Below are 27,931 nucleotides of genomic sequence, written 5' to 3' on the forward strand. Positions count from 1 at the left end.
CCCATCGCTCGCGCGCCGACTACACCATCACGTTCAAACTCACTTGAATCTTGATAACCTGCCACTGTAGCAGCAGTAACCGATCTAACAACTGTGTCAGGCACTTGTTGCGTTATATGGACGTTCTCGATCGCAGCGCCGTATTCTACGTGTTTACATATCTCTGTATTTGAATACGAGTGCCTATGCCATTTTCTTTGGCTGTACAGTGTTTTTTCCATCTGTAATTTTCAAGTTGATGAACACTTGCTATTCAAGAGCTGCTCAGGACCGTTACATCTAGCCCCTTGTCTTTATTGTTTTACAAAAATAGTAGATTTGGTTTTTATTTTCTTTTGGTTCTTGCCAAGCGCATTTTTTTTTTTTTCGTAGAAGTGTGTTAAGGACAAGTACCGGGTGATCAAAAAGTCAGTATAAATATGAAAACTGAATAAATCAATCACGGAATAATGTAGATAGAGAGGTACAAATTGACACATATGCTTGGAAAGACATGGTGTTTTATTAGAACCAAAAAAAATACAAAAGGTCAAAACATTTCCGACAGATGGCGCTTCATCTGATCAGAATAGCAATAATTAGCATAACAAAGTAAGACAAAGCAAATATGATGTTCTTTACAGGAAATGCTCAATATGTCCACCATCATTCCTCAACAATAGCTGTAGTCGAGGAATATCTTGTATAGACACCTTTTATTAATCTGACACGTTCCACATCATTACTAAGTGTCGTATTCATGATCTATGGAACAAGTACTAATCTAATCTAATCTGAACAACACTGTAAAGCATGTCCGGAGTTATGGTGAGGCATTGGCGTCGGATGTTGTCTTTCAGCATCCCTAGAGATGACGATCGATCACGATACACTTGCGACTTCAGGTAACCGCAAAGCCAATAATGGGGACCTGGGAGGCCAAGCATGACGAAAGTGGCGGCTGAGCACACTATCATCACCAAACGATGAGCGCAAGAAATCTTTCACGCGTCTGTCGGAAATTTTGTCAACTTTGATTATTTTTATTATTATTCTAACAAAACCCCATGTCATCCCAAGCATGTGTGTCAATTTTTACCTCTCTAACTACATTATTGCGTGGTTTATTAAGTTTTCAAATTTATACTGACTTTTTGATCACCCGGTATGTTCCCCTTCTTAGAATGTATTTAAACAACAGTTGTTCCCAAGGTCCGTAAAAAAATGGGTTTTCTTATTTGCTATATTGCTAACTATCGACGAATGCTGACGACTCCTTTACATCTGATACAACTACTCTTATGTGACCCACCAGTTGGAGTCAAAGTGAAGAAATAAAAGAATTGCACGTCTGTTAACTATACTAAATTATCGAGAAAGTTTGTTAAAACACTGAATAAGACCATGGTATGGTCAGACAGCTCTCTTCATTCGATACTGCTATTGGCAGTTGCAACGAAATTTCGCCCTCAGATTTATTTCCGATTAGGTATAGCACTTGAATCCACGTGATTTACTCTCAATATCCTAAATACGTAAGAGTTTACTGAGGCAAATACCGATATTACTCGAGGAGTTTAGTAAACATCTGTTTTTATAGGCAAACTTTGTCTCATCTGTGAACTGTCCCGAAGAGTTCATCATTCTATGGAAAAACATAACTTGCAAAGTTTTCTCGTAATCTTATAATAAAAAAACAATTTGAATTACTTGCGATTGACGTTCAGAAAACAATAAATTATTTTAATGAGTTGCTACGTCTTGCGCAGCATTGTGTATTACTGTATAATTCGTACTATAAATTGAATGTATAAACAAGACTGTTGTCGGTAAAGGAAAGCAGTTCTATTTGTTTCCTTTTAATACGCATTTGTTTACAGTATGGACGTGGTAGCCGTCATACAGTAAATAAGCAAGATTATAGCTAATGATACAGTATTATTTATTATTTCGGTTGTGTAAGTTGGAAACCAGAGAGTGTTTGCCGCCAATTATCAAATGACTACCCGTGGCAGCGTTAAATGTCTGTGATGTTGATGTTTTGATAAAGGTGAGAGAAAGCGTAACACAATTTTCCAAGAGTTTGGAGTCTTTAAAATGACATGTAGCTAAATAAAATAGTACATTTTGACGTAAATATCTTTGTTGATATTAATTTATAGACGACGTAGTCTAATACATATGTGTAGATACTCGTTTGATTAACCATTTTCTATATGTTAGAGTGTTAGACGAAATTGAGAAGCATGAGGCAGATTTAACTGTTCATTGAAGACCCCTGTCACCACGACTGAAGCGTGCTAAAGCCCGTCGGCAGGATAAGTCAACAACAGCTGAATGATACGGTATGCTAATATGTTTACGTTCGTAGACGGTATGTAAGAACTGTAGGCCTAATAGGTATTTGTCCTGCAGCAACACTACCGGAAGTTACGTTTGTAAGATGATAGTTCTTTGAATACGACCCAAGTTTATCATCCAAAATTCGTCTAATACCATACTGACCTGTCGTGCATCTACGAAGTCAATTTCATGTCGGAGTGGGTGAGAGATGCTGTTGCCATTGACCTGTTATGTTGCTTCTGTTCACTTCGTTCTAACAGTATGCCTTTGTTTAAAATTTACTATTTACTAACAAAAGAAAGAGAAATATGTTATATCTTAGATAAAATGTGTGTTGCAACACTTGAGTTACATATGGTTCTCAGTTTGCAACAGTGATGATCTGTTTTAATTAACCGAATACCCTATTAGCCACTCCACAAATGATTTGTAATCAGATTTCTACTTGGAGGTATGAATTGGATCCAATAACCATAATTGCAAGTAGGTACACTTCACATTAGGGTCATTCCATGTCAATTCAACCAATTTGAGAAAATGTTCCAGCTGATAGTCTCAGATTTGGCTGAAATTTAGCACACCAATGCTACCAGGTGTGGAACACTCATGTACAAAATTTTTAAGTTCCCCTGCGAATTAGTTCCAGAATTATGGCTTGTGAAAGAAGGTGGCATGACCCGGAAATTGCAACCCGCCACTGGCAATCTATCTTCAGACCCAACTTCAGGTCTTAATAAGTTTGGAACTATTTCACACAGTCCACTGAAATTTTTACAACCCAGTAACATCCACTTAGAGAACACACTCTATGAATCAAAACACCAACATATTTCTGAGGGAAAATAAAAAATTCCAAAATGTGATTAAAAAATGTAATACGTTAAAAGGTACATATTGTAGGTGCCCTCTATGCCAAATACAATTAACTCAAAAAGGTTATAAATTTTTTTGGTGGTAAGCTTAATGTGGCCTAAACACACACAGAACTCATCATGCCCACAGTCACACAAACAGAGTTACATGCACATGAAAATACAAAAATTTGAAAAATTACCTGAAAGACGTGGATTCCCTAAGTGTGGTAGCACAAAAGGGACAAGTGATATCCAAGCCAAATTTGAAACACGGCATAAGTAGACCATAATATTATATGTGGCAAAATTTCAACTTGTTATTGCAAGACATTTGTGTACAATAAAAGTTGACAGAGATGTATTTGGTTACATTTCTTTTAATGCAATGTAGCACACAGCTTGTTTCAGATAAAGCTGCAGCAATTGTTGGGAATCATTAGGCAACAGAAAGTTAAACAATGGTAGTTTTCAGGGACAGAATGAGTCATTGTTAGGTAGGAACAACAAAGGAAACAAGCAACAATCACAGGTTACTCATGTTTTTAAGATTCTAGTTCAGACTGTCAGTACTGTTGTGGAAAGTCAGTATGGAGGCATAAGAGTGTGCTAGTGGTGCTTTTGATCAAACAAGTTGCAGTATTGGTAGAGCACAAGCATCTGAATGTAATAAAACAACATATGGAACAAAATGTGGCATTTGCTTTGTACTGTATGATCTGGATGAATCGGACCAAGATTTGTTGCTATGGAGATCCGGGATACACCATGTGGGCACAAGAAGTACAGTTCCAGGAAACTTTTAGTCTTTGTTACCATCATATGAAAGTGTTTCTGGATAAGTATTCTTTCCTACAAAGAAGTTGTTTTGATCCATTTTGGATTCATAATAAGACAGTGAAGTGTAGCCTCAGAGAAATTGAATCGGACTTAACATGAAACCAGGACAAAAGTTATGTTCCAGATGTGTTACATTACTAAAAAATGAAGAATATTCTGATAATTTACATGACAGTGACGAAGAGTATCAGCCACCTACAACCACAGTGGATGAGCAATTAAATACTTCAGTGACTGCTCTTGGTTTGTCTCCCATGAAGACACACAAAGTTGGGAAAAGAGACAGGCCCAGCTATGGTAGAAGAAAACAACAAGAAGCTCAAATGAAATTAAAACACAAAATAGCTGACACACTAATGGTGGAAGAGGAAGAACTATCTGCTCCAAAGGAACAGAAATCATGACAGAAATGCTCTGATTTGGACAAAATTGTGCATGATTTGAAAGAAAACATGCCAGAAAAAAGTAGCTATTCTTACCCTTGCACCTTCCAGCTGGTCTATTGACTACACTGCAAAGGAATTCAATGTTTCTACATATATGGTAAAGCAAGCTAGGAAAATAAAAACAACCCAAGGAGTGCTTCCACAACTTCAGCAGGCTCAGAGTAAGCAATTGAGTTCAGAAATAAAGGTGCTAGTGTCGAAGTTTCATGAAAATAATGACTACAGCCGAATAATGCCTGGAAAAAAGACTATGTAACGGTGAAAATGGGAAATGTACATGTACAGACGCAAAAAAGATTGTTGCTATGCAACATATCAGAACTATATGTAGAATTCAAGGAAAAGTATCCCAATACCAAAGTAGGCTTATCATCTTTTTTCAATCTTCGGCCAAAATGGGCTGTGCCTGTAAGTGCAAGGGGCACACACAATGTTTGTGTATGAGAGACCCATCAAAATGCTGAGCTGATGTTTGCTGCTATAAAGGATTCTGGTCTGGATTACAAAGGTGCAATGAAGCTGCTAGTGTCTGACATCAGTTCCTACCAGTGCATGATACACAGGTGTGAAAAGTGTCCAGGTAAGGCAAATCTTGCAGAACACATGAATAACAAACTGTATTGTGAACTCCTAATGGATGACGATGAACTTGTTTCTTATAAACAATGGACACACATGGATCGCAGAAGTCTTGAAACAAAGCAAAGTACAGTGGAAGATTTTGTTGAAATGTGTTGTCAAAAAACGGACAAACTGACCACACACAGCTTCACAGCAACAGCACAATTGGCTTATCTCCAGTTTTGTTAGGATAATTTGAAACAAGATGAAATTATAGTAATACTAGACTTTTCTGAAAATTATGCATGTATTGTTCAAGATGCCATCCAAGGATATCACTGGAACAACATCCAAGCAACTCTCCAGCCATTTGCGATTTAGTATAAAGGTGAATCAGGTGATGTGTCTGTCATGAACCTGTACGTTTTTAGTGACTGTTTAATTCATGATGCCATTGCAGTTCATGCCCACATTCGCACTGTTGTGGCATATGTGAAAAGCTGCCTCACACACATTTTGTGTAATACTTCAGTGATGGGGCAGCTAGTCAATACAAAAACTGTAGAAATCTCAAAAATTTATGCATGCAGTACCATGATTTTCAGATTAAAGCAGAATGGAATTTTTTCTTAAGTCATGGTGAAAATATATGTGATGGTATTGGTGCTACCATTAAGTGCATTGCATCACGAGCTAGTTTGCAGCATCCTACAGGAGGTCACATTCTAACACCTCTTCAATTATTTATCTGGGTACAGAAAAATATCTCTGGAATATGGTCATTCTGTGTTTCGAAAGATGAGGTAAAATCAGTCAAAGAGTTGCTAAAAAGCAGACTATAACATGTTAAAACTGTTGCAGGCACAAGGAGCCATCATCACCTCTCTCCAGCAGACTCTGACTGTGTGCAGATGAGCAGACTGTCCGGTTATAACTATAGGTTCAAGCACAACATGTGTCTTCAGTGTGTCTGACTCAGGATTCAGAAGCATAAGCAGCAACATACAACCAGGTTGCTATGTTATTGCTGTTTATGATGACAAATGGTACTTAGGATGTGTTGCAGAGTGCTGTGAAGCAGAAGGTGGTGTATTTGTGAACTTCATGGCACCAGCAGGACCAGCAAGATCATTTCATTGGCCACGTTTGGCAGACAGGTGTTGGATTCCTTTTGAACAAATTCTTATGACAGTTCCAGTTCCTACCACAGTGTCAGGAAGACAGTACAATTTGCCACTCAGTGTACAGAGTACAGTAGTTAAAGTGTGGGAGAACTTCTGTTGGAGGCACAATCGACTGGTTTTTAGCAGTTAAGTTGCAGTAAACATTAGTGATAGGTTGTGTTAATCTGTCTATATGTTGTTACTTAGTGATTAAACACTTGTGGGAGAGGATAAGAAGAGGCAGAACAGTTTACGATATGTTTTTACAAAATTGTATTGTGAAACAATGGCCACATCACAAATACATCTGTCAACGTCCATTGTACACAAATGTCTTGCAATAACATGCTGAAATTTTGAGATATATATCATTATGATCTACTTATGCAGTGTGTGAAATTTGGATTGGATACCACTTGTCCCTTTTGTGCTCCCACACTTCGAAAATCCATGTTTTTCAGGTAATTTTTCAAATTTTTGTGTGCATGTAACTTAATTTTTGTGACTGATAGGGGCATGATAAGTACTGTGTGTGTTTAGGCCACATTAATACCACAAAAAAAATTATACCCTTTTTGAGTGGAATTATATTTGGCATAGAGGGCACCTACAGTATGTACCTTTTAACGTATTACATTTTTTTAATCACGTTTCGGAATTTTTTATTTTCCCCCAGAAATATGTTAGTGTTTTGATTCATGGAGTGTGTTCTCTAAATGGATGTTACTGGATTGTAAAAATTTCAGTGGACTGTGTGGAATAGTTCCAAAGTTATTAAGACCTGAAGATGGGTCTGAAGGCAGATTGCCAGATGCGGGTTGCAATTTCCGGGTCATGCCACCTTCTTTCACAAGTCATAATTCTGGAACTAATAGGCAGGGGAAACTAATACTTTGTACACGAGTATTCTACACATGGTAGAATTCGTGTACTGAACTTCAGTCAAATCTGAGACTGTGCCCCTGGTTGAACTGACATGGAATGACCCAGTAGTTTGCAGAGTATGGGTGCAGATGGGTTAGTCTACACAGCAGAAGTACACTACAATGGCTGCTTTTTCCTGTTTGTGTAAAAGTTCGCTGATTTTTCAACCCTGGGCGCACTGCTTCAAGAGATTGATAAATTAAATTCATAAAGTAATTGTGAACACTAATCCTTAAATCTGCATACTTCTGTAGGAGCAGCTGAAATCATTTTCATGATTACGGTAATGACTTCTACAAATACAGTCTTTTTCTTCATTTACCTCCACAAACATATAGTAAAAAATAATTTTTATGTTTATGTAATATATAATTAATCTTGTCTTGACCAGAGATCACCACAATTAATGCATGAAAATGCATTCTAAATTCCCAGCCACTCTGACAGTGTGTGTGGAATGGATCGCATTATTCTGGAATGCCTCCAGATTTACGTTTTGTATCATTTTCCTAAATTGCTCCAAGTAAATGCCAGGATAATCCATTTGAAGAAGACGGGCCAATTTCCTTCCTGATGCTTTTGTAATCTGGGCCTGCGCCATCTCTGATGACCACGCTGTCAATAGTACCTTAAGTTTTAATGTTCCTTCCTTCATCAGTTGTGAATGTTTGCATAACCATGTGTTTGCTTAATAATAACCTTCATTTAATAACATAGTGAACACAATATCGGCCCTCGACCAGCTGTACAGGAGAGAACATAGCATTCAGAAGAGGGGCATTTGCTGCTGTACTCCTCCCCTCCTCCCTCCCATTTGAAATGTGGATTACAGAGTTTTTATTCATGTATTGAGTGGATAACCATCAATTCTCTGTGGTATCATATGTTTGTTTTTTGAGTCACCTACAAAATTTAGTTATTGCATGGCATGCGTCAAATCTGACCAATTCATTTATGTAAAGAAAATGGGAATTTTAAAGTCTTTCTCCCTTGGCCTCCAAAAATGCCCACAGATTCCCAAGCAATGGAAGTAAATTCTCTTGTGTCTCACAGGACCAAATCCACAATTTCAGAACTGGAATACAGATGCTAAGAATGACAGAACTAGAACTTGCAGACTATGGGAAACTTTTCCAGAGATGTAATGAATGCAGAAAGGATGTGATTGGAATACAAATAATGGAATCAGTAAAGGGGACCACTCACCATATTTTTAATGCATTGAGCAGTTGACAGGCATATAAATGTAATAGAAATGATTATGCTAAACCTTTTAGTGTCTTACACACTTTGTGTGTGTATGGTATAATTTTATGCCAATCGTTGCAGTTTCCTCGTAGACCCACTCACAAGTATGAGTCAGAGTTGGTGAATATTGAGGGAGTGTTTCATGGGCCAGTTATGTTGTGTGTGTGTGTGTGTGTGTGTGTGTGTGTGTGTGTGTGTTTTCGTAAGCATTTGTCATGAAACAGTTATGCTTGATGTCATAGGCGTTACTGTCACTAGCAGCACATACTGATAAAATTGTTTACATTGTAAAGTGTGAAACTGCCTATGCTTACAGAAAGGAGTAAGAAGTGACAAGATACTCAGTATTGATTTTGGCAGATATATTTTTCAGCTTCAATACAATGTTACAATGCATTCCATTTGATATCTTGTCATATGGCATCTGCTGTTTCATGACAGAAATCTAGTGATGGGTTTCTTCCGAAATGCATCATGAGACGATAAATAAAATTATTTTGGTGATCAAGACAAGTGTTTTACCATTTATAAACCTTCTGTTTTTCCATCAGATTGAGATCTACATATTTACACAAGTATCTTATTTGGTCATCAGCTGTGTGGTGATGTAATGCATTTTGAATGTGGTTAAATGGGCAGCTGCAGAATGGTTGTACATGTTTTAGAATCATGGGATTTGTATGAAATATTGTAGTTTCATACCCATTTAATGTTGTGATTTTGATTGAATTACCTAACAAGTACACAGATGGAAACTGTGTCAATAACGGCATGTCAATAGCCAGTAACTGATAGTCCTGCTATGAAGCTCACTACTGAGTATCACCAATGTGAATTTCATGGCCACATCATTAGAAACAGGTTTAAATTATCAGTGGTTAAGGGACCTCAATAAACATATGCAGACAACATCTAGTTGGCTCTAATCAGCATGTTCTGTCTTTAAAGTTATCACAAGACTTAGAGGACTAAAATATTGGTTTCTGCAGTTTTCAGAGATGAAATAATGAAGGCAGCAGATCATCAAATGGGTAAAAAGACAAGGCCTAATATAAATCTTTGGATAACACAGGAGATATTGAATTTATTGATGAAATAAGAAAATACAAGGTGGCACAGATAAATGTAGCCTATTTAAGTATAAAGGAAATACAGTGAAATTACAGAAACAAAGAGCTGAAATGGACTTATCATTTATTTATAATGAAAAATAAAGTGAAAATACAACAATAGAAGATGCTGAAAGTGACCCCCTGCGACTTCAGTATACGTCTGTGCATATCGAGGCATGTTCAGATACACCTGGTGTATAGTTTGGATGTCTATGGCAGCAACTTCATGTCTGATGATGGTCTTTGTATTGTGTGTGGATTTGTTTAATAGACCTTACTCTTCATGTGCTCCCCCCCCCCCCCCCTCTCCCCTCCCCAGGAAAACAGGAAAAGAAAAAAAATCACATATTGTTAGTTCCAGCAAATGTGGTTGCCAAAATGTTTGCTGGTAGTTCGTTCCTCATCATGGACTCGTTCCAGGGATACCATAGAAGTGTGGCATGTTGCCTTATATTGCTGGAACAACCAGTATTGTCTTTCATATTCAGAGAATTGAGCACAAAATGTATCAAAAATTTCCATATATGCAACCATAGTGTCAAAAAAAATCAGTCCAATAATACATGTTGCTGTTACACTGCACTGAATGTTGATATTTTCCTCACGAAGTGGTTGCTAACAGTGTTAGGGTTATCTGTTGCCTAGTACCCCATGTTCTGTGAACTCTCATGACCAGGAAGATGAAACTGCGTTTCGTCACTTGTGATGTAACAGAAAGGGTCTAATAAACCATCTTTGAAAGGAGGCTGTTAAGATGAATATAAACAAAAGGAAAACAAGGATAATCTAACGTAGTTGAATTAAATTAGGTCATGCTGATGGAATTGGAGTAGCAAGCAAATTGTAAATAAAATCTACTATTTTGACAGCAGAGTAACTGATATGGCCGAAGTAGAGAGGATATGAAACTTAGATTGGAATAGCAAGAAAACTGTTTGTGTTTGTATGTCCATATGTGACAGGTTACATTTACCATAAGTTCTGTTCTTACCGTATTACTACCAGGTTACGTTTAGCAGCTCCATGAATAAATGTTCATCCTAACAGTGCCAACACTGACTAAGACATTGTCTTCTGATCAACATTTTTTGCTTTGTGTCCCAAAGCTTCTGAATGTTAGCATTATTGTTGAAGACTCAGCTTTGTAAGTGGTATATCTTTCTTACTTCTGTCCATAGACTTCACTAATTCTCTTCCAAAGTGTGGGTATTAATGTCCTTGACTCTGATGACATATTGTTGGCTTAAACTGTGTACTATAGACTTCATGGCATAAAGTTACAGAAATATTTTTTCACTCGCAAAAATATCAATAAGATCATGGTGTTTGTATGAATTAAATATCAAGGTTTCACCTGTAATACGCGACTACTTATTGTTGCCTTTTCTCATCGCTGCTATTCATTACTGACAATAGGATGTAGTTACTGCTACAGTGTGTTATTCTAAATATTGCAAATGTACTTTTTAGGCCTTCTGAAATAGGCCACAAGAATTGTTGCATCTTCTGTGAAAAAAAGACATAAAAACTGGAATTCCTGAAAGGACATCATACATCATCAGTGCTGGCTGAACATATCTGATACAACAGGTACCAGTAAACAAGGTCTCTTCAAAAAATTCCGATGCTTTTTCCACAAAATTTTTCTACACTCACCTTTTAATTATTGTGAATGGTCTCCTTCGAATTACTTTCCTCATCAGTTGATACACCACTCTGAGCACCATTTCCACTTCTGGAAGCAGTCTTGGTACATCTCTTGCTGGTTTGCACGAAGCACTGTCTGCAAATTTTCTTTTATCTCATTTATTGTTGCAAATTTTCATCCTTTCAATGGGATTTTCAGCTTTGGAAATAAAAGAAAGCCCACAGGGGCCAGATCTGGAGAGTACGGTGGGTGAGGCAGCACAGTGATTTCATTTCTTGTGATCTTCATAGATTGCGAGACAAAGGTCTTTCTGATTTTCACTCATGAGCAGTGAACAAACTTGGTGGCAACACCATGATGCTGTGTGAGGATTTCATGACTTGATCCAACTGAAATGTTAACTTCATCTACGATCTCTCAGACAGGAATGTTTTGGCTTTGTGAGCTAAAACAAAGAACGAATGTGTGTTAATAGAACATAAGTGAACCACCTTTATGTTGTCAATCTGATTTCCTCGAGTGCAAATAAACCACAAACTCAATGAAAGAGCTTCATAGAGTAAGTTGGAAAGTGGGCCTGAAAAATCAGTTACTGCTGTAATTGATGTAATCTATCCTCACAGTCCCTAAGTGAGAAATACATAGAGGATTGTAGAATATTCCTAGAGTCATCACTCAAAGCTGGTTCTTGAAACTTCTCAGGATGTTTACATCTGTCTTCAGGAGTCTACCAGTTCAGTTTCTTCAACCTCTCAGTGACACTCTCCCACAGGTCAAACAAACCTGTGACCATGCTGACTTTCTCTGTATACGTTCAGTATTGCTTGTTAGTCCTGTTTGGTACAGATCCCACACAATTGAGTAATATTAGAATAAGTTGCACAAGTTATTTTTAAGCAGCTTCATTAGTAGACTGATAGCATTTCCCTAATATTCTACAAATAAACGAAGTTTACCACCTACTTTACCCCTAACTAAGTCTAGGCGGTCATTCCATTTCATATCCCAACAAAGTGTTACACCTAGGTATTTGTATGAGTTGGCCAGTTACAACTGTGACATATTGATATTACAGTCAGAGGATACCACTTTTTTTTCATGTTGTGAAGCAAACAGTTTTACGTTTCTTAACTTTTAAAGCAAATTGTCAAATCTTTACACCACTTTGTAACCTTACCAAGATCTGACAATATTTATGCAGCTTCTTTCAGACAGTACTTAATTATAGATAACTGCTTCATGTACAAAAAGCCTGGGCTACTACAAATATTGTCCATGAGGTCATTAATATACAACATGAACAGGAAGACAGCCAATGCTTCATCATATAGGTGGAAGTTGAATAACACACTGCTCTACCAAAGTGATATCTTGCAGGAGCTCACCATCAGTAGCACTGTTCACAGAACCATTCTGGACCTTCAGTACAGAGCTGAGTGGAATGCCTGATCAAAGGCTCAGACGGTTCTGCAAATGTGTGGCCTGAAGATTCCTTGACTTGCACCTTACATTAGAGGTACTGTGATCCACTCAATACCTCAGGGACCCATTACACACAGGAGGTGGCTGCATGGGTATCGGAGGGTTGTGTGGAATGGACTAGGTAGTGGCCCATGTTAGAGACACCTGGAAAAGGGTTCAGTATCAAAAGGTGTGGGTCAAACGAGGAATGAGGGTAGACCCAAGAAGTATCACTATTAAAAAATGAAATATGAAGTCTGGAAGCTAGGAAATGAAATGCTGGTGTACGTAAAATTGTGAGGGAGGTCATGAATTGTGCTTACATAGCTCAGTTAATAGAGCACCTGCGTGCAAGAAGCAAAGATCCTGAGTTTGAGTCAGGGTCTGACAAACAGTCGTAATCTCCCGTAAAGTTTCACATCAGCATACACACTGCTGCAGAGTGAAAAATTCATTCCGGGAACATCCCCCAGCTTGAGGCCAAGCCATGTCTGTGAAAAATCATTTCTTCCAGGTATGTCAATCCTGCAAGTTTCACAGGAGAACTTTTGCGAAGTTTGGGAGGTGGAGGTGAGGTACTGGCAGAAGTAAAACTGAAGATTGGAAGATTGATCTTGAGTTGTATTTGGGTTAGCTAAGTCGGTAAACCATTTGCTCTGATTGACAAAGATCCTGGGTTCGAGTCCCAGTCAGGCACACAGCTTTAATCGCCACGAATTTCACTTGTATTACAGTTGTAAACTGTTATAGCTGGGTTGCGATAGAAATAGTGCTCCAAGCTCTAATCAAAAGCACTGAAACACAAGTCTTTATAGGTACTTAAAGTTGGCTTAAGCCGGAGGCAACCACACAAAACTTTTACAAAGGACCTGACATTATTCGGAAAAGATGAGTAAATTCGGTTGACAGTGGCATGATTGTTGCTGTCAAAATTAGTTTCCCTTGCAGTGAAATTGAGATATAGTTGCTGTGAGTTAGTACGGGTACAGGTTTTATGGAACAACTGGAATAAATTATCAGTTGGTCCCTTTTACAGACACCCCCCCCCCCCCCCCCTTGAATGATAAAGTTTCTGAAAAGTTCAAGGACAATTTGAGTTTCATTTCAAATAGGTGGCCAACTCATATAATTACAGTTGGTGGCAATTTCAATCTACCCTCAATATGTTGGCGAAAACACACATTTGAAGTTGGTAGTAGACATAAATCATCATATGCAATTATACTACATGATTTCTCAGTAAAGTATTTTGAGCAATTAGCTCAAGAGCCCACACACAGAGCAAATAGTTGGGATAACATTCTAGATCTGACAATAAACAATCTTGAACAAATAGGAAGCATCACAATGGGTACAGAGACTATTGACCACAAGGCTGTTGTAGTGAGACTGAACACCATTAACATCCAAATCCATCAAAAATAAATATATTTAAAAAAGAAGAAAAAATTTTGCTTGGTATCTTCAAAAGAGATGGACTGTATTTCTTCCAATATCTTCAGATAACCTCCGGAAACTAGAGAGAATCTCTTCTGAGTCAAAGGAACACACATTAGTAATGACATGAGGCACCATCTGCTCTTGGTTGTATGCTGTGCGCTTCATGTCATCCAGAATAATCCAGTCCACACTTGATATAATTGTGTCTAGTATGCACACAGTGTGCAATTGTTGTGAATATCATTCATTGGCTAGGTAGATGTTGCTTTACCAAAGTGATACGTTCCACTACACTCTAAGACTATCAATATCCTCACCCTCTGTGAGTGCCCAACCTTGTAAACTGAGAGGCTTCCACTGAAACAAGGCTAATGACTGCATCTGGCTCAGGACCATCATTAGTGCCAGGTAGCACCTGAAGGCTGTTTGTCAGACAGACTGGGGAAGCATTTCAGCCAGTGACCTGGAAAATTATCATTGTCTGCCACATGTTGAAACAATCTCACACTCGACTCAGTGCAGGCAGTAACCAGTTTATTCACTGTAGTGGACATATCAGGGGACTCATGAGATGTGCTGGATATTCCTTGGAATCCCAAGTCCACTGATGCCCATTGGCAACAGTCTCTGGCTGTATGATCAAAGCCAGAACCTCATGGAGCTGTGAGTGTGAAGGGTCTTCAACTCACCTTACATGCAAACACAGCATTCACAGTCATGGTTCAAATGGCTCTGACCACTATGGGACTTAACTGCAGTGGTCATCAGTCCATTCACAGTCCCTAGCTATACTAAAGACATTGGAAACCTACACAACGCCATTACAAAAGCACACAGACAAAGCAAAATAAGTAAGCCACCAGAGGAGGAAGAGCAGTTCCCGACTTGTGGAAAAAGTTTTTTAAACCTCCTCCTTTCCTTCTCCAGGAATCAGGAAAACTGTCCAAGTAGTTTTTCTGGTGTTTTCTTCAATAATGCACAGGGAGTATCAGACAGACATTGAACTGTTAATGTATTTGGAATGCAGAAGGCTATGTAATTGATTTCAGTGAGGATTTGGGAGATACTATTCCATCCTGATAGCTTGCTCTTGCTTCAAATGCTGTGCAGCATGTTTCACTGTATGCAGGAGGTTCACTCTAGTGGAACTTACAGTATAATGCAGTATTTCAAATGTAATTGTCTTTCCTATTTTAATTAAAAATTAACCTTCAGTGAGAGAGAACATGTTCATTATTCTATGTTTGTGGTTTCTATTTTCCATTAATATTTCAGCTTTGTAATAATGTCACAGATTTACATTTGATAATCATTTGACTGCCACACTTATGGCACCTTGTGGCTTACTTCTCCAAACAAATATTTTTATTGGGTATTAACTGCAAGAAATGAACAGATAAAACCTGTATCATAAGTCGCCCCATAAATGCAAACAACTATCCCACATAGTGGCATTTAAAAAATGTATTCCTTACTTAGGCACTAATACACCATACTGTTGCTCACCGGGTAATTGCATAAATAGTTCTCTGTGAGTTGTGACGTCCTTTGAGACTTGCATTAGGAAATCTCATTTGTTAATTCCACACTGATTTTTCAACAGACCTGAAATATTTTAAACTTGACAAAATTAAATGAAGAATATGCTGTTGTCGTAAATTGTAGACCTACTTGTGATAAAGGATTCATGTTCCACATGGTATCCAGTGCATTGAAAGCTCTGAAGAAAACATGCTATGATTGGGGGGAGGATTTCTCTTATCTACTCCAGTTGCCTTAATGACTTACAGAATATTTCAATATAATGTAATTGAATAGACAAAAAATCCACTCACCAAGCAGCAGCAGAACACACACATGAAAGAAGGTTACACTTTTGGAGCCAGTGGCTCCTTCTGGCAGAATGGTTGGAGGGGGAGGAAGAGGGGTGAAGTAAAAGACTGGAAAGGTTTAGGGAAAGGGCAGGTTTTTGAAAAGTCTCCCCTGAACTGCCGTTTTCCAAAATCTTCCTCTTTTCTGAAACCTCTCCAGTCATTTTTTTCACCCCTCTTTCTTTCCCCCCAACCTCTTTGCCGGAAGGAGCAGCCACTGATTCTGGAAGCTTACATTAGTATAACCTTCTTTTATGTGTGTGTTCAGCCGTTGCTTGGTGAGTAGAGTTTATCGGTCCAGTTACATTAAATTATCAAAAACTGATTATTTTGTTGTTATATTAGAATACTTCAATAGATATACAAAACAGGAGAAATATCCAAAACGTACTGAAGTACTTTATAATACTAATACAAAAACAAGAAAGGATGTACATGGGTGTGCTGAAAAGTGACACCTCCAAATTTTCTGTTCTGTTCTCAAGATTGGTTGAGGTGTTATATGTCATGCATATTACTTGGCCGACTTTTCCGCTTTGCTGACACAGGTTGCAACCCTCTGCTGCTAGAGGGCTCTGAATTGAAGCATCTAATGTAACTATGTCAGTGTGCTGTAAGACTCTCAGAAAGCTGAAAACAATAATTCAAAGAGTTCATCCACACATGGAGCACCCTCTCCTTCAGTGTTACAATACCAGACCAGACGAGCACTATGTCATCTGCAAAGTTAGATGCGTTAGCTTTACTGTCATCAATCATCCTCCATACAGTCCTGACTAGGCCCCACCCAATTTTCATCTGCTTCCAAAACTTAAGAAAACCTTCAGGGATCACAGTTTTATAGTGATGAAGCGATGCAACAGAGGTTGTCGAGAAAGTCAAACATTTTACAGTGGCCGTGTCACCCAACTTGTTTCTCACTGGAAGGAATGTGTTTGTTACCAGGACGACTGTTGAGAAATAAATCTGTAGACATGTGCAATAAATATGCAGAATGTTAATAAAGTTTGTTTTATTTAAAAAGCTTTAAGGGTTTTCACATATAAAATTTGGAGGCATTATTTTTCAGCATGCCCTCATGTCATTGTGATGGCCATACTTTTCTGTTTAAACGTCAAATGAAAACTACCACCAAAATTGTTTGTTTTTACTTTCTGTGCTTCAGTTACAGCGATAGCACCAGGGCATCTGTCCCTTGATGTATTCAAATGCACTTCTGGGGAGTTGTTTAAAGAAGTGAGGCATTGGTGGATGGTAAAAATTCATGTTGTTTGATAAGTGTTTGTTAGGGAGCTGGTAAGAAAGCAGGACATACCCCATTGAAATATCTACCATTGAAAATAATAAGAAGTTAAATATAGTGTGAATTTAAAAACGTAAAATTAGTCAAAATATAGCAACACTTTCTTTTTTTTTTTTTTTAATTAAAAAAAAATTTATAGATCAATTTGATACAATAACTGGTGATAGCCGAACAAATACTTAATGTCTTAAATCTGGCTTTTGGAATTCTTTTGTTGGTGAAGACCCTTTCTCCACTTCAACTTTTTGGCATCCTCACAAAAGCAGATGTATTAGGTATATAAATATCCCTCTGCAGAGTTGAAAATCAGTTTAAATCTCAAGGTAAAAGTAGACATCTATATCCAATGAATTGCAAGTTCAGCTATACACAGAACGTCCTACATAGCACAAGTCCTAGCTACTTCCTGCAGGTCACTTAAGTGAGCATGCTTTCTGTGTACCTGGGAAAAAGAGTTAGAGTGCCCAGACCACAATACTTAAGAATTCACAAATACCTTTTATCCTTACATTTGATATCATTCCTTGCAGTTAATCAGAGCCTTTCCCAAAAGTAGAATGGATTTCAGAAGTGATGATTGTGTGAACCAAGGAATGAACCTAGGTGTGAAATCTAGCAAAGGAAGGAGTTGGTTGAAAGTGGTCCGGGTACAAAGGAACTCTTTTTTGGTTTGTGTCATAACAGTTAATATCTGCTCTCGCACACAGTTAATATCTGCCCTCACATGCCTCCAACCTGAATCTTTGAATCCCTCATAGTAGTGAAATAAGTAAAATGTCTAACTTTGTAGTGGGACAGTATCCATCTGCTCAATATTCTAGATGTTTTGTGGTTTCTGTATCTCTGTAATAGAGGGGGGGAGGAGGAGGTACTTTGAGCCCACCTTTTGTAAATATTGTAACTTAGATTGGTATTCCATATTTTAAAATTCTCATAAAAATATTGTTTTTTATTTCCTTCACCTGATTTTATAAATGTGTAAATTCTTTCATCAAAACTTAATGTAAGTCTAATGGCACTCGTCATAAAGTCTACCTCCTTAGTAGTAGATGTGACTTGACAACGAATGCCTTATTCCATAAATTTAAAAATTTTGGCAGTGTTGAATTTCTCTGTGTGGGTAGCAACAATGATCTCAAAAGTGATTCATGGTCTTGGGTTTATGATTGTTTCTTGTTACTTCTTATTCAGTGCCATTTTGTCCAGTGCTAGAGATAACTGTCGCCTGTTCCCGATTTATGGTCCAACACTTACAGAAGGTTTGTTTACTCTGCTACTATGAGTAGAAGCAGAGACCATGAGCACACTAAAATAGTAAAATTTGAGGAGAGAGAGAGAGAGAGAGAGAGAGAGTGCAGGAAATACGACAAGTTTGCTGCAATTTGAGAAGTATTTGATAAAATGAATGAATTACTACCAAGATTCTATTCTGCAGGTGTATGTACACTGTTGTTGATGAGATATTGTCATTGTTTCGTGGTAGGTGTCCCTTCAAGGTCTACATTAAGGAAAAACCTGGAAAGTATGGTATACATACAATGTTCAGACTATAAAACCAGATATGTTCTCAGCGTGGAGCCATATCCGGGGAGGAAAAATGACAGTCCACAACAATCAAATTCAGCTGCAGCTGTAGTGGAACATCTGGTTGTTCCTACACATAATTCAGGATGCAAAGCCGCCAGACATAGAGATATTACACTTCAGTTAATTTGGCCAAAGATTTATGGATGAATCACAAGCTCACTTGTGGGAACATTCCAAGCTAATAGGAAGCATATTCCTCAAGAAGAGAATTATTTTCCAGTAAATTTTCATGCAGTGATTCTATTACTGGAATCATCCTAATCACGGTTGTATCATATATCACCCATGAAAAAAAATAAAAATAAAAAGCCTTCCGTTGCTGTTGACTCAACATTATGATGCTGCGCTTGGTTCACATACTGACATTAAGAAGAAAGCAATCATAAATTTGTATTATAATGAGTTTAAAGGCAGCATTGGCACAGTTGATCAAAGGGTGAGTCAATTTCCAACTAAAAGGGTTACAAGAAGGTGGTTGCGATCTATTTTCTATACTTTTGTGGACATAGCAACGTTGAATGGTTGTACATTGTTTCTGTGCAGCTTCTCAGAGGGGAATAAGATGAAATCTAATAAGCAATGACTTTTTCTTCACGAATTTGGACTACAATTCACAAAATCATACATTGAAGAAAGGGCAGTGAATATTAGACGATTCCAGAACTGTATGGCTTCACTGAGGGACATATTCTCAGATGGAGTATCAAACAGAAGTTTGCTGCAAAGGAAGCTGGAGGAGGACGGGGAAGGTGTCTTTTGTGTTATAATGAAAGCCAGTCAAAAGCAGTGAAATACAATAAAGTGAGCAAAACAACAATTATCTGTAACAACTGTAACAGATACACATACAATAAACACAGCAAGAAAACTGTTGCATGTTCCAAGTGCGAAGACATGCCTGAAGAAAGGGATGAATAAGTTATCCCAGAAGCTATGTAATGTAAACTGCTGTGTTTTACCTAAAATATCTGTAATACTTTTTAATTATAATGAAGTTTCTTCAATAACTCTGTAATGACTTTTACTACCAATGTAGAGAGATGCTGCTCAAGAAAACAAGACTAAATAAACTCATGTGATGGAAAAAAGTGAAAAATACTAAATGCATTTTTGTAGAGCGTGCTAAAAGATATTTACAATTTCTGGACATTTATTACATATTATACAATATTTTGTTAATAAAGGTCAATAAAAGTGAAAGAAATCTGAATTATAAAATTTTTTGTGGTGGGCACAAAATACACCCCTCTCCCCTCCTCAATCCTCCTTGGCACTACATGCTATGATAAATACATTGGTACTGGAAGGGTTATGTGTCAGTGCTGCTCTTAGTAGTCCATTGGCTAGACACAGTCGTAAGTGCCAATCTTTGTAACGTGGGAATTGTGAGAGCCAGACAAAACAGCTTTATCTTTATTTATTTCAAACGAGTGAAGACTGTCGTGGAGCCTTTGTCAGTTCTATTTTACAAACGTATATAGATACCAGTTACATTAATTTATGTAAAAATATTACTTTATTGTAGGCACTGGAAAGACTTACTTACCAGCAACATCCTATATTTGTTTAAAAAAATAAAGGTAAATATCTGCAAGTATTGGATAATAATCAGAAAACATCATTTACCCCAAAAAGCATTAAAATAACTTTTTCTCAGAAAGCACCTCTGGCAAATGCCATATCAATTACTTCAGTGGGGCTTTGTTTGATTTATTCCCCTATCCTTTCCCAACTATGCTTGGTTTCTGACAAGACAATAAACTCTAGCCCTGCTTCTTCTGAGACACATGTTGTATACCACCCACCTACTGCCTCCCTTGACATAGATTCATGATTATCCCGATACAAAAGTGGATGTCGCCAGATACAGATAGTAATAACTGTTCAAATCATCTATGGTTATAGCAGCTTAGATAGTTACTATTGATTCATTCATCAGCTGGCTCCATCCGTGATTTTATTTTGCACTCTGTGTTGGTTTTGATTACTCATATCAGGTCCAATAACCTTATCGTGTATACAATACATGATCAGCTACCATCTTTTTTTCATTGCTAGAACTGAGCTTAGTATTTTCCTCCTTTTTTTTTTTTTTTTTGCCTTTGTCAACTTGATGTGCATCAATATGAATCATTTTTCGTTAAGAGGGCATTGTCAGCTATATGTACACATTTCATTAAGCCTGTGTAAGAATAAAGAAGAATTCTTGCTGCCTGTATACATGAATCATGCACAGTGGTAAAAAGGCTGCAGTATTTACACTGAAATCAACAAGAATTATTATATGAAGCACTGCATTCTCATTTCCCAACAGACAAAGAGGAATCTTGTTTATTTATGTATAGATGAAGTGAAATAGGTAACTATTGGTGGACAGAACAGTGATGTCCTCTTAAAGGTAAATAATTTTTACTGACAAATTTTGTATCAATCATGTATGGAAGTGGCACACATGTGGAAATAGGGATTGTGAATTAAATAACAGACTGGAATGAACTTGACAGGATCTCAAACAGCAGGTGTAGACATACTAAGGCAGGCATAAAAACTTTGAAATACTGCATTGATAAAGGCTAGTTACTATTCGAAACCTAGTTCTGCTTTAATAAAGCTAGAAAGGAAACTACTACTGATTGCTGCTCTCTATCACTTCGAAAGTCATATCGTGGTTGTTGAGCGCATTCTGGTCTCCTAATGGAAGACAATCTATTAATTAATGTAATATTATTCCCAGATACCTGTTGCTGACTTTCATTTTAAACAATGGAGGAGTAAAGTCAGCCTCTCGCCAAATAATTGTGTTTGAACAGGTGACAAGTGCGTAACGAAAATTGAAATTAACCTAGTTTTTGTACACAATAGACTAGCAAAACCCACATTCGTACACATAACACATAGTTGCGTCATCTTGGTGGTGCAGTACAACTGCGTGTTCGAGCTAATATAACCATGCATTTGTATGTGTTCTTGTTAGTTTATCTCCCAGGAAGGACATTGTTTGAAAGCCTAGCAATATTTTCATTCTTCTTTAGGTGCCTGTGCACTGTCCATCATCTCAACTATAGGAGAGTGATTACCCCTATTCCTTCCATTATTATTATTATTATTATTATTATTATTGCACCCAGGATTTTCAGGTATCATATTCACTTTCATTTTACGGCCTCTCACCCATCACTCATTTAGAAAGAACAAATTGGCGTTTTTTGTACAAGAGTGGACACACACACACACACACACACACACACACACACACACCAGGGTGCAAAGTATTTCAAAGTATTTGCTAACAAAGAAACTTGTAATTGTTTCAGAATTGTTCCTGTTCCTGCAAGGCGTCAACACTACTGAGAGGGTTACGCTGTAGTTTGCTTCGCAAGTGCATATAGTGGACTAGGTGTGTTGAGCAGACAGCCCCTAATTTGATTATTATGAATTCCAGACATTACATGATATTGATACATCTAACATAACTGTCACTTTTTGAAAACCATTACAATGGTACCAGTAAGCTCGGGGCAAAATATTTCACAAACTGGAGTCAACAATACGACTACTCCAGGAACTCCTAATAATCCAACAGGAGGATCTGCTAAAGCAAGTTCCGGGGTGAAACCTAACTATGCACTAAAGTTCACTCTTGCTGGTCACACAAAGGCAGTATCTGCTGTAAAATTCAGCCCAAATGGTGAATGGCTTGCAAGTTCATCTGCTGATAAATTAATCAAAATCTGGGGAGCATATGACGGAAAGTTTGAAAAGACAATTTCAGGACATAAATTGGGTATATCAGATGTATCGTGGTCTAGTGATAGCAGGTTATTAGTAAGTGCTTCTGATGATAAAACATTAAAAATTTGGGAACTGAGTTCAGGAAAGTGTTTGAAAACTCTTAAAGGTCATAGTAATTATGTTTTTTGCTGTAACTTCAATCCTCAGTCTAACCTAATTGTTTCTGGCTCATTTGATGAGAGTGTTCGCATCTGGGATGTAAGAACTGGAAAGTGTTTAAAGACATTGCCTGCTCATTCAGATCCAGTGAGTGCTGTTCATTTTAACAGAGATGGTTCCCTAATTGTGTCCAGCAGCTATGATGGCCTCTGCAGAATATGGGATACTGCATCAGGTCAGTGCCTGAAAACACTGATAGATGATGACAATCCTCCAGTGTCATTTGTTAAATTTTCTCCAAATGGCAAATACATCCTTGCAGCTACGTTGGATAACACATTGAAGCTTTGGGACTATAGCAAAGGAAAATGTTTGAAAACATACACAGGACATCGTAATGAAAAATATTGTATATTTGCAAATTTTTCTGTAACTGGTGGTAAATGGATTGTTTCTGGTTCAGAGGACAATATGGTGTATATTTGGAATCTCCAGACAAAGGAAATAGTGCAGAAGCTACAAGGACATACAGATGTAGTGCTTTGCACAACATGTCATCCAACAGAAAATATTATTGCTTCAGCAGCACTAGAAAATGACAAGACAATTAAATTATGGAAAAGTGATATTTAAGTTGTTTTACTTCCTATTATTGAGATAATGATTGTAATTGTTTATGGTGATTATTAATTGTACTGACAATCAGCTCAAGTCATTGACTGTGCATTCAGTATTAGTTTGTCATTTGTTTTATATTAAATGTAATCAATGCCTAAGATTTGCTGGACAAACAATAATATTTATGGAGTAAATGGCCTTTATAAGAAGAATTCCTTGAAATTTCAGTAATTCTCAAACATCTGACAACTGTGTTATAGGGATCCTTCGTATGTGTAGAGAATCAAGTTACATTTAACCTGTATATAAGTTACTCTTCAGCCGAAAAGTTTTATTTTGAAAGTTGCATTTCTACAGTACTTTCTTTGTTTCATTGTGTATTATTTAATGTAAAACTTAAAAATCAATAATAATATTGAAATAGCACTTTATTTCATTGTCCATTATTTTTGGACTCATTTTAAATCACCACACAACAATACATTGAAAAATTATTCCAAAATTAATTTAGTCTGTGGAAAACAATAATGTTGTGATGGTTTGTCCTCTATTTATTCCAGCAGTTCCAAATAATTTGGCAATAGTAGTTCTGCTGATATGATAATGTAATATCTTATGTATTTTTAAATGTAAGAAAAATGGCTGATGGAATGTAAGAGCGCGCAGTTATATTGCAGTGACTGATGATGATTACCAGATTTTAAATTGCTCTATACAAAATTTTTACTGTAAGACTGTGGTATGTTATATTTTTAATTAACTGCATTTTGTAGCCATATTGCTGACTTTGTCTGCAAGAATGTTTTGATTGTATGTACTATCATGAAAGAAAAGGAATCAAAGATGGAATGTAGTGTTAATGACTTATCAGATACTGATAATGGATGATTATCATTAATAAAAATTTGTTAGCCTTATGCCTTCACAAGTGAAGGAGAACAATGTTAATGAAATATTTGTGAAGTAGTTTGTGTTACTGAGAGGCATAATACATGTAACTGCAAGTTTGTTAGATTTGTCTACCTCTCTCTCTCTACATGTAACACATTCTGGTTCCAAATCTCTAAGGAGTCATAGTAATAAGTTACTGTTGATGATACAAGTTTGAATTTCTGGAGTTCCTTAGATATGGCTGTAATGTAGTGCAGTTGGCAGTCAGACATGTTACACAGCCGAACAGTAATTTGAAACTAAATGTATGATTCTTAGAGAAAAGTTTTTCTGATAACTTGGTTATTTGCTTGCCAGAAATTTAGACAGTGAAATAGTGTCCAATAATATGGAAAGTTAATGAAATGTAAATAATTAAATGGAACTATGTGGAATAAACATTGTCGGTACAGTAAACCCCAATCTTTTTTCCCTTTAGAGTAAAATGTAAATCTACACTAGCGATGTAAGAGACTAGTTTGATGTGTTTATTAGTAAACTGCAGTGCATTGAATGAAAACAAACTGCTTAATGCTGCTGTCTGCTCACCATGTCAACAGTAGTGTAATCAGTAACACAAAATTGCATCAGCATAATTACAGCTTTAATTTACAGTGTCTGTGGTTATGTTTCTTGGTTGGCCACTCAGTTAAACAAGATTATTCTTTGGCTTGTAAATATATATACTGGAGCTGAGAAAGATATATGCTATTAGTAAGACTTGCATTGATATGAGGTATGATTTTCAAAAGAAAACCAGTTTAATGTTAAATAAGAAGTTGAGTATAGCATTTTTCTTGAAGCAGGTGAGAAAGAGCAATATCGTATTAATAGCACGCATAAGGTAGTCAAGACCTTGGTTTCAGCATTGGACTGTGCTCAGAACTGATAACATTTAATCCGAAGACACTGTGATGTTTTTTAAAAACATATTGACTTCTTTTAGTATTGAGTAGGGTACATAGATTAAGTCTTGCATATATAATACTGAATGGTGGTAAAATAATTGGGAAGAAAAATAAAAATTTACTATTTACAGTATAGTATGTACAGGAAAAGCAGTAACATCAACTGAAGTACCACATTGTTTAAGGCACTTACTCATACTCAGGAGTAGTATTTAAATCTCTCTAACTGTCCAGATTTAAGTTTCCTATGGTACCCTTAAATCACTTAACACAATTGACGGGTTGTTCCTTTGAAAATACCAAAGCCAATCCCCTTTATACCTCTGCTATCCTGCTTGTGCACTCCCATAATGACCATGCCATTGATAAATTGTGAAACTCTTATTTTCCTTCCTTTGTTATCCAAATATCTGCCAGAAGAAGTCGATAAAGTTAAACAGAGATCTGATATTTTAATCTGATCAGCATTCAAAATGGTGAAATCATACTACACTTTAGATTCAAACGAAAGCAATGAATATCTAGTTGGTGGTAATCAGACAGAAATAGGTGAATATAAAAGGAAAAATTCGTTATGAAGTCTCGGTTGAATGAAAAGGTCTTTGGGAGAGAATCTACACTTTCTTCTGCCTCTTTGAGTTTCATTGAAGTGAGGAAAAAAATTACATCCAATATCAGGGATGATATCTGTGTTACAGTTTAGTGAAAACAGTTTCCATTACTGTAAAGAGTCGCACATTATCAATGACAAAGGCCTGACTTTGAACTTAACTTTATTGTTTTATATCGTCGAATCTGGATTTTTGAACCCGTGCAGATGGACAAGTGCTTTTTCGATACTGCTGGTGTATCTGTTTCACTGTTGTCACTTCTGAATTATTAAATATGAAATGTGTGTGTGACTCCCCGTGTCTGTCCAAATCACAAGGCACCTTAGTGCTGAGCTTATTACATACTCATGTGCACTATTACCATTTGGTGCATTTGATACCAGGCAATTTATGTTAACCCCCCCTCCCCCCCCCCCCCCCCCCTCAGTTATCTATTTTGCTGCCTGTTGAGTTAATTATTTAGATACCATGAATATGCTCCTCATTGCTTACTCACTCCCCCCCCCCCCCTCCTCCCCCTTGCCCACAAAAATCTTTTCCTTAAACCATTAAGCCACCATTTCTTCTTGCATTGTCTTTAGACTGCAAGTAAGTGCAATAACAAAGAATTAATGTAGTAACCAGAATATGTGCAAGAAAGCACTGTATTCCTTCCCAATTCATTAAAGAGAATGTTAATATTCCATACAGATTTGATTCTCGAAATGCTAAAGAAGGTGTAATTAATTTTCATATTTCAATATTTCTTTCAGAATCAAATCATCTGAAAATAAAGGTGCAAAATGGCCCAAAATCCTGCCCGAAAACAGAAGAGAAAAACATATACAAAAGAAGAACTTCAGGAGTTGTCAAAAGAAGAACTGATCTCAAGAGTTCTGCAGTTGGAAGCCTATAACACACAATTAAAGTGTTCACTAACTAAACGACTGAGTGAAGTGGAGAATACAGTCAGTATTGAAGAAACAAAGCGCAAACGAGCTTTTGATTTTTCAAATTGCATTAAGAGGCATATTATGTTGAAAGTATTGTATCTTGGATGGAATTATCAGGGTCTAGCAACACAGGAGGACAGCACTAAAACGATTGAACATGAGCTGTTTGCAGCTCTGTACAAAACTTGCCTTGTTGAAAGCAGGGAGACTGCCAATTATCATCGATGTGGTCGTACAGATAAGGGTGTAAGTGCTTTCTGTCAGGCATTCACATTAGATGTTAGAAGCAACTTGACTGAAGAGGAAGTACACTCAGGAAGCACTAACTCAGAACTACCGTATCCAAAGCTTTTGAACCGTGTTTTGCCAAGTGACATTAGGGTTCTATCCTGGACACCTGTACCACAAGACTTCAGTGCAAGATTTGATTGCAAATCTAGGACATACAAATATTTTTTCCCTAGAGGAAATTTAGATCTACAGAGGATTAGTGAAGCTACATGCTATCTGGTAGGTAGCCATGATTTTCGTAATTTGTGTAAAATGGATGTAAAGAATGGAGTAATCAATTATATAAGGGATATTCTTAGCATTGAACTGAAAGTTGTCTCCGAGGATCCTGCAAAAGTAGTATCATATGACGTGTGTGTACTAACGGTAAAAGGAAAAGGCTTTCTTTGGCACCAGATTAGATGCATTGTCGGTGTTTTGTTCTTAATTGGCCAAGGCAAGGAGGAGCCCACTGTTATAAAGGACTTACTAAACGTTGATATTAACCCACAGAAACCTCAGTATTGTCTTGCTAATGAAGTTCCACTTAATCTCTTCCATTGTGAATTTGATGAAATGGGGGAGATAGTGGACAATGATACACTAATAAGTGTGATACATGAACTCCAGAGAATTTGGACAATTAATGCTGTTAAAACAACAATGGTGCGTTCTATGTTGTGCTGCTTGCAAGAAAATATAGAGCAAAATGCAAATGAACAAAGTTCATGCCTTCTTGATGGAGTGAAACGCAAAGTTTACCAGCCGCTCTTTGAGAGGCCAAAATGTGATAGTTTGGATGAGCGCATTCAGCATTACATAAAAAAGAAGAAAATTGAGCTTCCAGAAAATGAGATAGAAAATGCGAAGTAGTGATCAACAGTTTAGTTTGACAATAGTATATTTGAAATAAATATTGAACTTTTTTAGTAATTGGGTAAATATTGATGTAACATAACAAAATGAAAAAAAGTTGATCTGATGAGAAGATATT

The 27,931-nt window shown here is 37.1% G+C and overlaps 2 protein-coding genes across 4 annotated transcripts; both read left to right on the top strand.

Annotated features, from left to right (window-relative positions):
• The first annotated feature begins 1,869 nt into the window (after positions 1-1,869).
• Positions 1,870-27,925, top strand: LOC124590047 (tRNA pseudouridine(38/39) synthase). 3 transcript variants are annotated; one of them, XM_047131617.1, is made up of 4 exons: positions 1,870-2,029; positions 2,203-2,324; positions 22,092-22,174; positions 26,488-27,925. In XM_047131617.1, the coding sequence occupies exon 4, from the start codon at positions 26,518-26,520 to the stop codon at positions 27,808-27,810; it is 1,293 nt and encodes a 430-aa protein (XP_046987573.1). In that variant the 5' UTR covers positions 1,870-2,029; positions 2,203-2,324; positions 22,092-22,174; positions 26,488-26,517; the 3' UTR covers positions 27,811-27,925. The 3 variants fall into 3 exon arrangements, with proteins under 3 accessions (XP_046987573.1, XP_046987575.1, XP_046987574.1); XM_047131618.1 differs by having other exon boundaries at positions 2,014-2,111; XM_047131619.1 differs by lacking the exon at positions 2,203-2,324.
• Positions 22,276-23,301, top strand: LOC124594103 (WD repeat-containing protein 5). Its single transcript, XM_047132454.1, has one exon. The coding sequence runs from the start codon at positions 22,276-22,278 to the stop codon at positions 23,299-23,301; it is 1,026 nt and encodes a 341-aa protein (XP_046988410.1).
• Positions 27,926-27,931: the final 6 nt, after the last annotated feature.

The sequence above is a fragment of the Schistocerca americana genome, chromosome 2 (genome assembly GCF_021461395.2).
Source record: "Schistocerca americana isolate TAMUIC-IGC-003095 chromosome 2, iqSchAmer2.1, whole genome shotgun sequence".
In the NCBI taxonomy this organism is placed as follows: Eukaryota; Metazoa; Arthropoda; class Insecta; order Orthoptera; family Acrididae; genus Schistocerca; species Schistocerca americana.

Excerpts from the sequence above, each read along its gene's own strand:
- LOC124594103 (XM_047132454.1), top strand. The coding sequence starts at position 22,276 with ATGGTACCAGTAAGCTCGGGGCAAAATATTTCACAAACTGGAGTCAAC.
- LOC124590047 (XM_047131617.1), top strand. The coding sequence starts at position 26,518 with ATGGCCCAAAATCCTGCCCGAAAACAGAAGAGAAAAACATATACAAAA.